The sequence below is a fragment of the Podarcis gaigeae genome (genome assembly GCF_964106915.1).
Source record: "Podarcis gaigeae genome assembly, chromosome: 8".
Taxonomy (NCBI): domain Eukaryota; kingdom Metazoa; phylum Chordata; class Lepidosauria; order Squamata; family Lacertidae; genus Podarcis; species Podarcis gaigeae.
The window spans coordinates 55,826,984-55,840,078 of NC_139684.1; the positions used below are offsets into that span (position 1 = coordinate 55,826,984).

At 53.7% G+C, this 13,095-nt stretch overlaps 1 protein-coding gene across 3 annotated transcripts; it reads left to right on the forward strand.

The window, feature by feature from the left end:
• Positions 1–62: 62 nt before the first annotated feature.
• POU3F1 (POU class 3 homeobox 1) lies at positions 63–8,168 on the forward strand. 3 transcript variants are annotated; one of them, XR_014567223.1, is made up of 3 exons: positions 63–1,707; positions 3,707–3,780; positions 6,995–8,168. XR_014567223.1 is itself a non-coding variant. In XM_083751233.1 (1 exon), the coding sequence occupies exon 1, from the start codon at positions 130–132 to the stop codon at positions 1,354–1,356; it is 1,227 nt and encodes a 408-aa protein (XP_083607359.1). In that variant the 5' UTR covers positions 63–129; the 3' UTR covers positions 1,357–2,064. The 3 variants fall into 3 exon arrangements, 1 of the variants encoding a protein (XP_083607359.1); XR_014567224.1 differs by lacking the exon at positions 3,707–3,780; XM_083751233.1 differs by lacking the exons at positions 3,707–3,780; positions 6,995–8,168 and having other exon boundaries at positions 63–2,064.
• The last annotated feature ends 4,927 nt before the right edge of the window (positions 8,169–13,095 follow it).

Sequence of the window (13,095 nt, forward strand, 5' to 3'; positions counted from 1 at the left end):
TGGGGGAGTGGCCGCGCGTGGGGCCGAGCCGGGACTCTAAAGCGCGTCCCCCCGCCGAGGGGGCCCCAGTGAGAGGCGCGCTGCGCGGGCCAGCCGACGACCCGACCCCACGCGGAAGCAGCTGCCGCCATGGCCACCACCACGGCGCAGTACCTGCCGCGCGGCAGCCCCCTCCTGGCTGTGCCCACGCCGGACGCCGAGCGCCTTCACCAGGGCCCCACGTACCGCGAGGTGCAGAAGATGATGCACCACGAGTACCTACAGGGCCTGGCCGCCACGCCGGGGCACCCCATCGGCAGCCTCCCGCACCATCAGTGGCTGCCTGGCGCCACTGGAGACTGGGGCGGCGGCGGCGGGGGGACCCACCTGGAGCACGCCAAAGGGGGCGGCGCGGGCCCGCGAGGAGACCTCGACGGCTTCCACTCGCGCTCACACCTGGTGCACCAGCAAGCGGGCGGCGGAGGAGGCGGCGGCGGAGCGCACTGGGGGCAGGGGGCCCCCGCTCATCACCTGGGCGGCTGCCCCTCGGCCATGTCCCCGACGGCCGCCGGTGGGCACCAGGCGCTGCTCTACTCTCAGGCGGCCTACCCGGGGCTGAACGGGATGCTGGGCCCGCAGGCACCGGCCTTACACCTGCCCCATGGCCACGCGCCCCACGGCGGTCACCACCAGCACCATCCGCACCAGCACGAGGAGGCGGAGGCGGCGCACCTGGAGGGCTCCCCGCCGCACCTGGGCCACGCGGGGGGCCACGAGCCGGGGTCGGCGGCGTCGGACGAGGAGGCGCCCAGCTCGGACGACCTGGAGCAGTTTGCCAAGCAGTTTAAGCAGCGGCGCATCAAGCTGGGCTTCACGCAGGCCGACGTGGGGCTGGCGCTGGGCACCCTGTACGGCAACGTCTTCTCGCAGACGACCATCTGCCGCTTCGAGGCGCTGCAGCTGAGCTTCAAGAACATGTGCAAGCTGAAGCCGCTGCTCAACAAGTGGCTGGAGGAGACCGACTCCAGCACGGGCAGCCCGGCCAGCCTGGACAAGATCGCGGCGCAGGGCCGCAAGCGCAAGAAGCGCACCTCCATCGAGGTGGGCGTCAAGGGCGCGCTCGAGAGCCACTTCCTCAAATGCCCCAAGCCCTCGGCTCACGAGATCACATCGCTGGCCGACACGCTCCAGCTGGAGAAGGAGGTGGTACGCGTCTGGTTCTGCAACCGGCGGCAGAAGGAGAAGCGCATGACGCCCGTCGCCACACCGCACGCGCCTGCCATGGACCAGGACCTTTACGCGCAGGGCGCCGACGCCTCGCCGACGCTCCAGCACCACCACCAGCACCCGCACACGCTCCAGAGCCCCGGGCAATGACTCGGCCCGGGCGGGGACGGCTCCCGAGGACTGGACTGGCCTGCCTGGGACTGGCTGCGGGACCTGCCCGCAGGGCCAACGGACTGCGCCCTCGGGGGCCGGCCGAGAGAGCCCCCGGCGCGGCCCTAGGACAGACAGATGGCCGAGCCGCCCCGCCCGAAGACGACGACGCCGGACCGGGCAAGCAGCAGCAGAGCGCGCAGAGGCGCGTTAATTTATTCCTACGCCTGCTGGCGACCGACTCTCTTTCTAATTTAAAGTCTCTGTATTTATTTGAAACTCCACCGACCGAACCTGGAGCAGCAGCAGCAGCAGCCTTATGGCCGGCGGGAGAGACGCGAGAGGCCCAAGGTTTGAGCTGGATGCGGTTTCTTCTTGCGGGGTCGAGGGCGGAGGGGCGCAACCTCTATTGCCAGCCGGGCGGTGTCTAGGAGAGGCCGCCTGGCCTCCCCAAAGCGACCCACAAGGGACTCGGCACTCGCTTCCACTTTGCCCCTTGAATCGCGGAGGTTGAGGGACCGGGTACGAACTGCCAGCACCCGACTCCCGCCCTGGCCCGCTGTGACTTCCATTTGCTCGCACGCCAGGCCGGAGCCGGGCGCCCGGGGCCCGTCTGTTGGGCCGGGTCCGCCTCTGTATCATCCTGCTCCGTTTTTATTTATGTTACAGCCAATATTTTATTACTCGCATAAAACATTTATCCAGGAACCCGCCTCGTGTCTTTTTCTTTTTTGTCCCCATCGGCGCCGTTAAAGAGGAGCAGGAAGGTAGGACAGGGCAGGACAGGGCGCGAGGCAGCTTCCAAGGCGGCGGTGGAGACTCTGGACTCGGGCAGGATTAAAAGGCGCAGGGGCCCCGGAGACGGTTCTCGCTTCCCGCAGCCCCAGAGGTTTTGTTTCCTCTTTCCCCCCCCCCCGCCCCCACTGCCTTAAATCTCCCTCCAACGGTGGAAAAATTCTCCAGTGCCCCCTCTGAGCCCCAGCGCCGGCCCCCTCAGGCCTACAGGAAGCGGCGACGACCCCAGTCGGGCCGTGCCTTTGGCTCTCTCGGTTTCCCCAGAAAACGGTATGCTCCGGGCCACCAGGGTTGCTGAGGAAAGGGCCCGCTGCTCTTTGAATGCCCCCGAGGGCTCCTCAACTTCCCTGGGAGGCAGCCATGGGCTGCCGGGCTTCTCTAGCCGGTCCCGCTCGGGCGGGCAGAGCCGGACCGTACAGAGGCGCTCGCTGGCCGGGTCAGGGCCGCTCACCTGCCTCCCTGGTCTCCGCTTGCCCACGGAGGTCCCTTCTCCGTCCACGAAGTGCTTCGGGGTGGCAGCGAGGCGCTCCTCCCGGGTGCAGGGAGGGAGCCCTTCCCAGTAGATTGGGAGGTTGTGGAGACGAAGCCGGCAGGGGAAGGCTAGTTCAGTTCGGACTTGCCAACCAGGTTGCGAAAAAGTCAGTGAAATGGGAGGCGACATTTTTTGTTTTGTTTTGTTTTCCTGCTGGAACCTCCCGGTCCAGCTTTGTGGTCCTTGCGGAAAAGTTCTTTCTTTCCGGAGGGTTTTGAACTCTTCCTTTTCAGCGGATGCCGCGGGGGGCGAGAAATCCTGCCCCCACTGGCCGCATCTTTTGTTATGTTGGAGCCTGGACTAATTTGGAATCCCCGCAGGGCAATAATTCACCAAGGAAAAACAATCTAGCAAACACTTTTAAAACAACAGCCTTTGAAAAAAAGTTCTTAGATTATACAGTGAACGAATTGAAACTGGGTGGTGAACTTTCAAACAGGTGGTTAGCTCATTTTATTTAGGACAATGCTATAGATGCCTGCTTGAGTTCAGTGAGGCATGGGCAAAAAGAAGGGTAAGTAGGAGCGCAGCCGTCTGAATGCGCTTCTATGCCACCTTATCCGCTCATCTCTGCAAGGTGGCACTTGTAAAACTAGGAGCCCTCGGTGTTCTGAGGCCGATCCAAGAGAAAGTTCTCCTTGCCTGAGCCTCACTGAAATGAAAGGGCGACCCAGAGGGTGGGGAGGGAAGCAGACAGACCCCCTACTCCCCAGCCTAGGCCATCTGTCTGCTGGTTCCCCTGAATTCTGCTGCGCCACACGCAGCTCCAAAATTCGCCATTGTCTGCTGGTGACGCCGCTGCCGGGGTCACTTTCTGGCATAATCCGTCTGCCCGCGCTTGATGCAAATGAACACATTTCAGAGTAGAGGAGAGAACATGCATTTGGAAATCTGCCTCCCTCTCTGGATTGCTTTTGTCTTCCTCTTGATAATGCAAATGCCCAGGCGGAAAGAAAGAAAAGAAAACCCCAGAAAAGTCAAGGAGACTCATTCAAAGTGTTTGTTTCGCTGCTGTGTCTCCAGGTCAGGGAGAGTTTGCGGTGGAATCTGATAGCCCAAGTGGGGAAGAGTTTAAGGAACATCATTGGGGGAAGATGGTAAGTCTTTTTGGAGTTAGTCGCATGGCCTTCCTCCTCTCCCCGCTATTCACATATTGAAAATGCAGAATCCGAGGGGGAAACCAGAAGACCCGCAGTCCGCAAAGTCGGCTGTGAATTAGCCGGTAAGGGGCAGGAAGCCCCTCCCTCGCCCACCTCAAGCCAGCCTCAGGCCCTGCTGCTTTCTCCGTCCTTCAGTCTGCACCCCCCGCCCCGCCGCCTTTCAGTCTTTCGAGGCCACCCAGGGAGCCCTTTTCCTCTCTTTTCTGTGCTGTCAAAGGTCGTTTTAAGACAACTTTTGTTTAGCCCTGAAATGGCATTTCGTGCGAAAGGCACGACTCGACCAGGGTTGCTGCTGCTGCTGGGAGGGGGGGGTTGTCTTTTTTTTTTTTTTTTTTTTTTGCTTGGGTTTTTCTCTAAGCTGCCGGGAAGCTGCGCCGAAGGGACCCTCTTTTGGGGGAACCAGCAGCGCGCCCCGATGCGGCTCTTCGGCAGAGCCACTTTCTAGAGTTGTCTCTGCCCGGATGGGGCTTGCTAGTGGCGGGGAGTGGAAGGTGCTGAGCCCCACCACGCCGGTTGCTTTCTCCCCTCCCCGCGAAGAAGACGAGGCCCCTTTCCTTGCGTGAAAAAAGAAGCCCTTTGCAAGAGGTGGGGGACTAGGGGGACTCCGTCCAGCTTTTCTCCGCTAAGAAGTCAGAGGAAGGGACGTCTTGGTCGCTCTGCTTAGGCGAGCGGGTTTTCTTGGGGTGGGCCAGAGGAGAAGGCGGCCCGAAGTCTTCGCTTCCAGGCAGCTGCCTCCTCTTCCCTTTGGGAACGTGGGCGCAGCCTCTGGGGACGTGGAGGGGGGCCGGGGTGGCGAACCAACCCTTTGGGGAGCCTTTCGAAGCTGGCGACCAAGCCCCAAACACTTTCCCCGTTTCCCTCCCCAGGATCCTCCTTTGTTGGGGAGGAGAGCTGACCGCTCCAGCCCCTTCATTATCGAGGTCCCCCTCTCTTCTTATCCCGAAGGCTTCTTCTGACGCAAATGGGGGCCATGCGAGAGCAGAGGGCGGCTCCCTTTGTCTCCCCAACAGTCCCAACACCCCGCTTTTCTTTTTTCCAATGGAAAGGGTCTTTCCTGACCCCATCCTCCCGCCCCCCGCGTTCTGGCCCATCGTGGAACTGAGCCCTGTTCCCGCCCATCTGCTCCCCCCCCCCCACCGCCGAGGCGCGCAAAAACCCTTTGCTTCCTTATTGCCACCTTCCCAGAGAAGATGCGCAGGAGACCCTCTTGGCCTCGTCGGCCAGTTGTGTGCTTGGTGGCCGTGTGAGCTGAATGACTTATGGAGCCGGCAGCTACCTCATCTGTGGTGGGTCTCATGGACTTGTCCAAAGGGCCCCTCGAGTGTGCGAAAGTGCATTGTCCCCCAGGGTCACGCGGGGGGGGGGGGCGTTTCTGTGAAGACAGAGTGCCCCCTACCGCCTGGCAAAGGAAGCGCAGCAGAATACTAGGTCACTCTGGCAATTTGTGGGGCGTTGCGGGGGGCGGGGGTGCTTCTGCTGGAAGCAGAATATAAATGAGTTGGTACGTTCCATCAGCTCACGAATGTTGATGAGACGGAAAGCAAGTTTCGGAGTGATATGGAATTCTGGACACATAAGATGCCGCGGGAAGGGAGGCGGCGACGTGGCTTTTTCTTAGGCAGCTGTTTCTGAGCGTGGGGAAGATCCAGGGTAGTTCAGGCCACTGGCTTCCTGACATTTGCTCTTGCCCGGCTGCTGTTAAGCAAGACCCTCCCCCTTCATTGACATGAGCCATTTTCATTTCAGATGTGCTCCAAAATCTTTACATTGTGAGAGGAGAGGGCAGAGAGGGAAGGGAGAGGGCGCTCAACCCGTGGTAACCAAAAGGCACCACTAAGCCCCCTTCTCCTACCCCCCACCACGCCCCACTGCGCCAAACCGTGTCCCTGTGAGCCAAACTGGGCTTTGTGGATGCCACCAGACGCGGCCCAGTCGTGACAACCCGAGGGAGGGGTCCCTCCTCTCTCCCGCAGGATCACCCCAGAGAGCAGCAAAGGGGTTGGAGCAGACGGGGCGGGGTGGGGGTGGGAAGCACCACCGATTCAGTGGGGCTCCAAGAAGGAGCAAAGAGCTTGGCCTCTGCCTTGGCACCGTGTCCCGTCCTCTCACACCTCCGCTAATGACGCGCTGCTGCTGCTGCTGCTTCTGCCACCACTGCACAAATATAAATAGACGGTGCCTGCAGCTTAATCAGGTGTTTTCCTCGGTGACTCACATCAGCGCTATCTGCAAAAGTTTCAATTAGATCTAATAAGAGCGGGCTTTGTTGCTGTGAGTAATCACAGGAAGGGCTGGGGAATTGGGAGGCTGCAAAGGCAGCATTAAAGTGCGCCGGGCTCGGCTTGCGGAGAGGACTAATGCGCGTGTTAAATCAGGCCTCCTGCATAATTCATGCCACTCGGTATCACGTCCCCTTTTCCCGGGTTGCCCTAAACCGATGTGGCTTCCCATAAAGCCCAGGATCATTGTCTGTGGTTGCTGGAGGTGCTTCCCCAACAGCAGGACAGGCTCTGAGGCGGCGGCTGATGCTGCTCCTCACTCTGAGCTTTAAGTGGAACAAAAAAAGGGCTTTCCTGGGTCACATTTCTGGTCACCGGTGTGGGAAATGCCCAAAGGCTTAGCTCCAGCATTCAGTTCCCTTTTGCTTCCAGCGGCCCTTTTTCATTCTGTGGGTAGTGGAATGCTGTTCACAAGTACAAAGATTTAAATGAGCAGACATAGGATTTCCTTCTAATGATGAGCTTTTTATTTTTATATTAAATTGTGCTCTTTGGGCCACAATGGTTAAAATGTTGTTTTTCAATTTCCCTTTTTCCAGCAGTAGCCCTTTACAAGGAATGATGCATTTCTCACTTGTTTTAAACAACTGTAACCTTTTAAACATAACCATTATTGGAGTATTATTCTCCGTGTTTTCATGAAATGAGCTAGAAAATGTGTTTTATTTATTCATGAGGATATCGTGAATTGCACTTAGGACATTTCAATTCAATTAAAATGTACGTGTGCATAATTTTTTAATAGTTCATTTGAACTAAAATAAAATAAAATAACTGGATACACAAGATTAAAATAAATTAAATAGCAGGGAGCCTTTTTGCAAAAAACTAGAATTCGGAGAAGTCAAAAGCAAAATGTTTTTTTCTTCCAGGTAATAACTTAAAGGACATCTGCTGGAGGGAGGGGGGACAATTCTCATGATGCTTCGATCTTAAACTGAGTTGTCAGTATCTGAAATTCTTTGCTTAACTTTGCCTTTGCCTGGACTGCCATGAATGTTGCTATAAACTGCGCACAAAAGAAAAGTTACCATAAGCATTTTGAAGGATTCTTGACAGAACTGAAAAAAATGCACTGCACTTGAAAAAAAGGTATCATTATTTGAATTACAATCATTTTTTTCCCTCTCTTTTAATTTCATTTGTTAAAATAGAGTTTAAAATTCAAGGAGCTCTTATGCATACAACATAAACAGTTCCTTGTTATTCTTAAGGATTTTAATTGTAATCTTGTAATCCAGGTTTTTAATTTTAAAATGGTCAGAAAGGGGCTATATTTAAATCCACATGTATTTCTAAATTATTTGGACATGTGTTTAAGTCTGTTTCTAAATGATTTGTGAAACTGCACAGAGCCCACTTGCAGCTCTGTAGTTCCTTGGGGCAGGTATTTCAGGTCCTCAATTCTGGCCATGCATTTGGAGAAAGATGATGAATGCCTCTCCCCCACCTCTTGTCCTGTGGCAAGTCTCTGATGGAGGGCTTTTGGTGCCAACTCTGGCTGCTACAGCCCTTTCTCCTTGACCTGGGAGGAGTCACCCCCACAAAGCACTCTATAAGCCTGAGCTGAAGGATAAGAACTGGACAACGGTGGCAAGCTTTGATTAAAGCCCAAATTCCTCACAACATCTTCATTCTGTTCCATTTTTCACCCTGAAGGTTTTCAAATGTCTGTCACTGAAAGATGCCCCAAAAGGTCCCTGTGGAAAGGGCTGTTTTCTTCTCCTCTGCTGTGTTGGGGCAGGCCAGGGTGGCAGGCAGAGTGTCCGCCATGCAAGTTTTTTATCCCATTTCCTTCAGTATAAACAAAGTCAAACAGAACTGGAATGCATCGTCTTTGCAAATAGGTTTCTAGGGAGAACCTTTACGCAGAAATGTTTCTTGTTCGTACCTATTTTGTTTTTAACAAATGTTGTGGGTTGCTGTTTTTTTTAAAAAAAAATCCTGCCTTCCTATATAAAAACGTGCAAAGTGAAGTTTGAAACATCTTAGTTTGTAAAAAGTAATATGAAATGGGGTGCACACACATGATAGAGGGGTGGAAAATTGTGCATGGCACAGAGGAAGTGGAGAGATGGAAGTTCTCTTACCCCCAACATTCTCATAATAGCACAGGAACTCGGGGGGGAGGGTGAAGGACGCTTCTTCACACAGCACCCAACTAGACTGTGGGAGTTGCTCCCACACGGTGTGGTGTTGGCCACATTGTGGAGCTTTGGCCTAAAGGAGGATCAGGCAAATCCAAGTCATGGTGTCTGCCTCCAGCCTCTAAGAGCAGAGAGCCATGCCTCTCACGGCCAGTCGCAGTGGATCAATGGGGAGCAAGAGCCCTTTTCCCCACGGACTGCCTGTCTGCTTCTGAGGGGCATCTGGTTAGCCACTGTGGAAACAGGATTTATTTATCACTTATTTATTAAAAAATGTACACTGCGGTATCATTTTATAAAAATATGAAATCAAAGCAATTTACAGCAATACAAACATAAAACTATAAAGTTAAAAACAGCCATGAATTAACCATCGTGAAGGAGTGCATTCCGAAATGCCTGGTGGAATAGAAAAGTTTTCATTTAAAAGTTGGCACAGAAGGCAACTGCTGAACCTCTATTGGCAGAGTATTCCACAGTGCTGGCCCCATGATACTAATGGCCGATGACACTGAAGAATGATGCTGGCCTAGCAGCAAGCCCTTTGGTCTGATCCTACAGCCAGGCTCATCCTTCCACCACCTCCCGGGCAGGAACATGGAGCAATCTGGCAGCTGATGGCAATTTTGTTTTAATTTTCCTTTGACTTTTCCACGCCAGAGTTTGCTCCGCTCTAGGGGGGGAAGAGCTGCAAATTGCCAGCTCTGCGAGCTTTTCTGCCCGACTTTCAATCCATCGGCTCAGTCTGCTGCAGAATACAAATATTGCTGGAGGAAGATTAAAAACAGGCCTGGAATGGCAAGCAGCTATAACTCTTTCCCTTCACACCAGAAGATCTTGGCTGTCAACATCCTAAGGGTGAGAACAACGGGCCGTGTTTGTGCCAAAGGCAAGAGGGATGGAGCCCAGATGAGGGGTCATGGCAGATCTCACTCTTGCCCATCTCATCCAGAAGGTCTTATAGAATCCATGGGCAAAAGATGGAGGAAGTCAAAGGGAGCAGCAGACTTAAGGAAGTCATAAGGGGGGGGGGGGACTGGAAAAAAAATTAAATGGCCTGGTCAATTGATCCGCCAAGCTGGCAAAGTAAGGAGCCACTCAGCAGCCTCTGAAGCATGAATAGGATCTAAGGGAGAGAAGTCCCACCCGCACCCCAACCTTGTTGCCTTTTGGCTTGCATAAAACACATCACTACTGGTGGATGGGGTGTGGGAGGTTTCTCCTAGCAAGCGTTCAGGATCCACAATGAATGGCTTTTTATGCACAGTTGGTTAGAGCGTGGTACTGATAATGCCAAGGTTGCAGGTTCGATCCCTATATGGGAGAGCTGCATATTTAGGTTGGATAAGATGATCCTCAGGGTCCCTTCCAATTTTATGAATCTGGGTCTCACGTGAAGCAAATATGATCTTATGCAAGAGAACTGGAAGGATGGCAGAAATGGTGGGGAGAGAAGGGCAAAAGCAAGAAAAACACCAAGGACCTTTGAAGAAGGGCTTTGGCTGTAGGTTGAATGTTTGTTCTTCCTTTCTACTAAATGGTGCTTAATGTTTATTTGCTTGCTTGCTTGTTGCATTTATTATACCCCACCTTTTTTCCTCCAAGGAGCTCAAGGCGGCATACACAGGTCTCTCTCCCCTTTTTATTTTCACAACAACCCTGTGAAGCTAATAGACAGTGAGAGGCCTAAGGTCACACCCAGTGAGCTTCATGCCTGAACAGAGATTTGAACCCTGGTTTTCCAGGCACTAGTAAAACCATTTCACCATGCTGGTGTTCTGTTAACAGCAAAAACACACAATGGGATAAGAAATAGCAACTAGAACATAAAAACAGGTCTGCAAAGCATTATTAAAATTAAACTAGTAAAAACAGCCACTGCCCATTGAACCAATGCCCCCCTTCACCATAGACCTGGCTTTCTGCTTTGTTGATGGGCAGGGAAATTCTCCAGCCATTTTGGAGTCCTGGGAAGAAAGGAGGGAGGTGGCATCTGCATTGTTTGATGAAGGTGTTGAAGAAACAAACTGCAAAGCTCTCAGATTTCGGAGTCAACTGTTTCCATGCCTGTGAGTGGCTGGTTGTGGCAAGGGCAACCCTTGAGCCCTGCCTGTGTTGGCAGTCAAAGCCAGGCTCAAGGGGCAGGGACCTTGCTCCCTGGGCCACCCTTGGAAATTCTGCTGCGCTGCCCAGTGGAGCTTTGGCTCTGCCTTTAATTGTTGTTCCTGGAGGCTGGGAGGTGGGAGCCAGGAAGAAATGCCAAGGGATGATCAATGCGACATGAAATCCTCTTTATTGACCACCTTTCACCTCTGCTTAAACTAATGACGGAGCCTCCACTTATCTGTCCCAGGGCTCTAGGCACATCAATTTCACAAGGCCACATAAATAACCAGGGGTCACAGGGCACCCCAGAGCAGCCTGTCAAGTGACCTGCCTGTCTGTCACGGAAGGAGTGGTGGAGCTCCAGTTACGGAGGCCAAGGTGGGCCCTAGATCTCTCACCAGGCCAGGCCTTGCAGTGTCTGGGTCTCCCTTCTGTAATCTGCAAACCAGAAACTGCTGGGTCCATCAGCCACCAAGGGGCAGTGTGTTTCAGATGGACAGTGAGAAGAAACTGGTGGGGTAGTAGCCAGCTAGGGCAGAGGAAGTGACTCAAGTTGTGTGGCTCACAAACTAGGCTAAAGGCAAGGGGCTCTTAGAGGCATGCAACAGGGCAGACTTACGGAGGGGATTTGCATGCCGAGGTGCCACCAACATTACCCCATTCCAGAGCAGCAGGATTTTCTCTTGGGTTCTGCTGCGTGTGAGATGTCTCCACCAGTGTACTGGGTAAAGAGGCAGATGGAACCTGCCCTTCACATTTGTTGCTGATGCAAGAAGGGGGAAAGTTGGAGTTTGCCTCTATTCTCCACACAACAACCACAAGAGCTGCTCACAGCAATGAACATAAGACTCATGGGAAGGGGGTGTGATAAGGAGATCAGAGATGGGACTTAGATTCAAAATGCCCTCAGGCTGCTTCCAGGTGAGTGTTTATTGTGGGGATGGGAGATGCTTCTCATCTGTGCAAGTTTTTCACAGGGTTCACATGGCATCATCGCATCAAAATGCCATCTTGCACACACAATTTAATCTGGATTTATCCTTTCTGGGGAAAATATTATGTCAAAACAAAATGGTAGGTGAGCCACCTGCAATGTCTGGAAGACCCATTGATAGCACTAAGCCCCCATCTGGAATGAGCCCTCAGTTGAAAATCCCCTGCTATAAGGAACAAGTTCAAGAAAGATAAAAGTAAAGGGAACATTTCTCGGCCAAAATGGTGGAGAGGCTGCTGGGATCTCTGACCCAACCGAAGTAAAGAAGCATGACAACAAGGATCTTGCTAAAGCATCACCTGCAAGGAATGTCATTTGGGGTTGCACCAATAGTTCCAAAATTGCAAGCAGGGGGTAGTGCTTGTGTTTGCCCTAGTCAGGGCCAACGTGCTCTGCCCACTTCTGGCTAACACCTTAAAGAACTGGAGAGGACAGAGTCAGAGGAACACCACAAAGATTTTCTCTCTCTCTCTCTCTCTCTCTCTCTCTCTCTCTCTCTCACACACACACACACAGAGAGAGAGAGAGAGAGAGAGAGAGAGCGCGCAGGCAAAGGCCAGAGCAACTCTGGGTATTAACTTATGTGATTGATGCAGCGGGGCACAGGTTCTATGCAGCGGCGTAGCTAGAACAGGAGGCAGGGCTAGCCATCCATGGGGATGGCCACCTCCCGCTCAGATAGAGGGTGGCTGAGATGAAGCTAGCCGTTCCAGCACCTGGAGTAGTGCACATGCTGTGCACCCAGGGGTGGGGCTAGTGTCCCAGAGGGCGGGATGGCGATGACACCCCCTTCAGGGATGACACCCGGGGCAGACCACACCCACCGCACCCCCTTCATCCACCAGTGCGGCCGCAGCCAGGAAGGAGACGGCGGCTGGAGCGCGCTGCAGGCCGTGCACCACACACGTCCCATGCTGCATTTTCAGGCAGCACTGGGCCCATCCACTGGAGGGCGCCCTGCAGCTCCAGAGCCACCTGTGGCCCCCACCACCCCCTTCCTCCACAACTGCTTCTAAGGATGCTTCACTCCTTTCTCCTGAACTTGGTGCATGGATCAGATTGTTCTCAGCTGATTTGGAAGAGTTCCAGACTATTAAGCTCAAGGTGAGCTGTTCTAGACAATAAAACATGCACCCATTTCCACACAGGTGCTCTAAGAAGGCCTGTGCAATACTTGTCTGAGACCCAGGTGGGAGTCTTGTTAGAATAAAGTTATAAAGTCAAACCAAAAGTAGCTAGTCCCTGACAGCTCCCCGCCCCACACTGGCCAGCTTAGCCCTCTGTGGATTGGGGCAAGTGTACTTGGCTGTCCCCCTGCACCCACCCCCCACCTTTGCACAAGCCTGGAAGTTGGAAGGTGGTGGACTCCCCTTCTTTAAGCAGAGATTGGATAGTCATCTGTGATGCTTGCATCGCAGGGAGTTAGACTAGAAGACCCTTGAGGTCCTTTCCAACCCTACGGTTCTGTGATTCTCATTTCATTCTGAAAAATGATGTTTAGAATGCCCAGATCCTATTAGCAAAGACATTCCATTCCATTCTCAAATCAGCTCTGTGCCAGCTAAAATAGGCAGAGAGGTCAGGAACGACCCAGCAGTAGGCTCTGTTTCCGATTCTCCTGACTAAAGCCTGACCCTGGAGGAAGGTTCAGGATCCGGTGGCCGCAACAGCAGCTCCTCTCCCCCTTCTTGGCAGCCTGGCCAGTGCTGTGCAGGAGGGCCTCAGC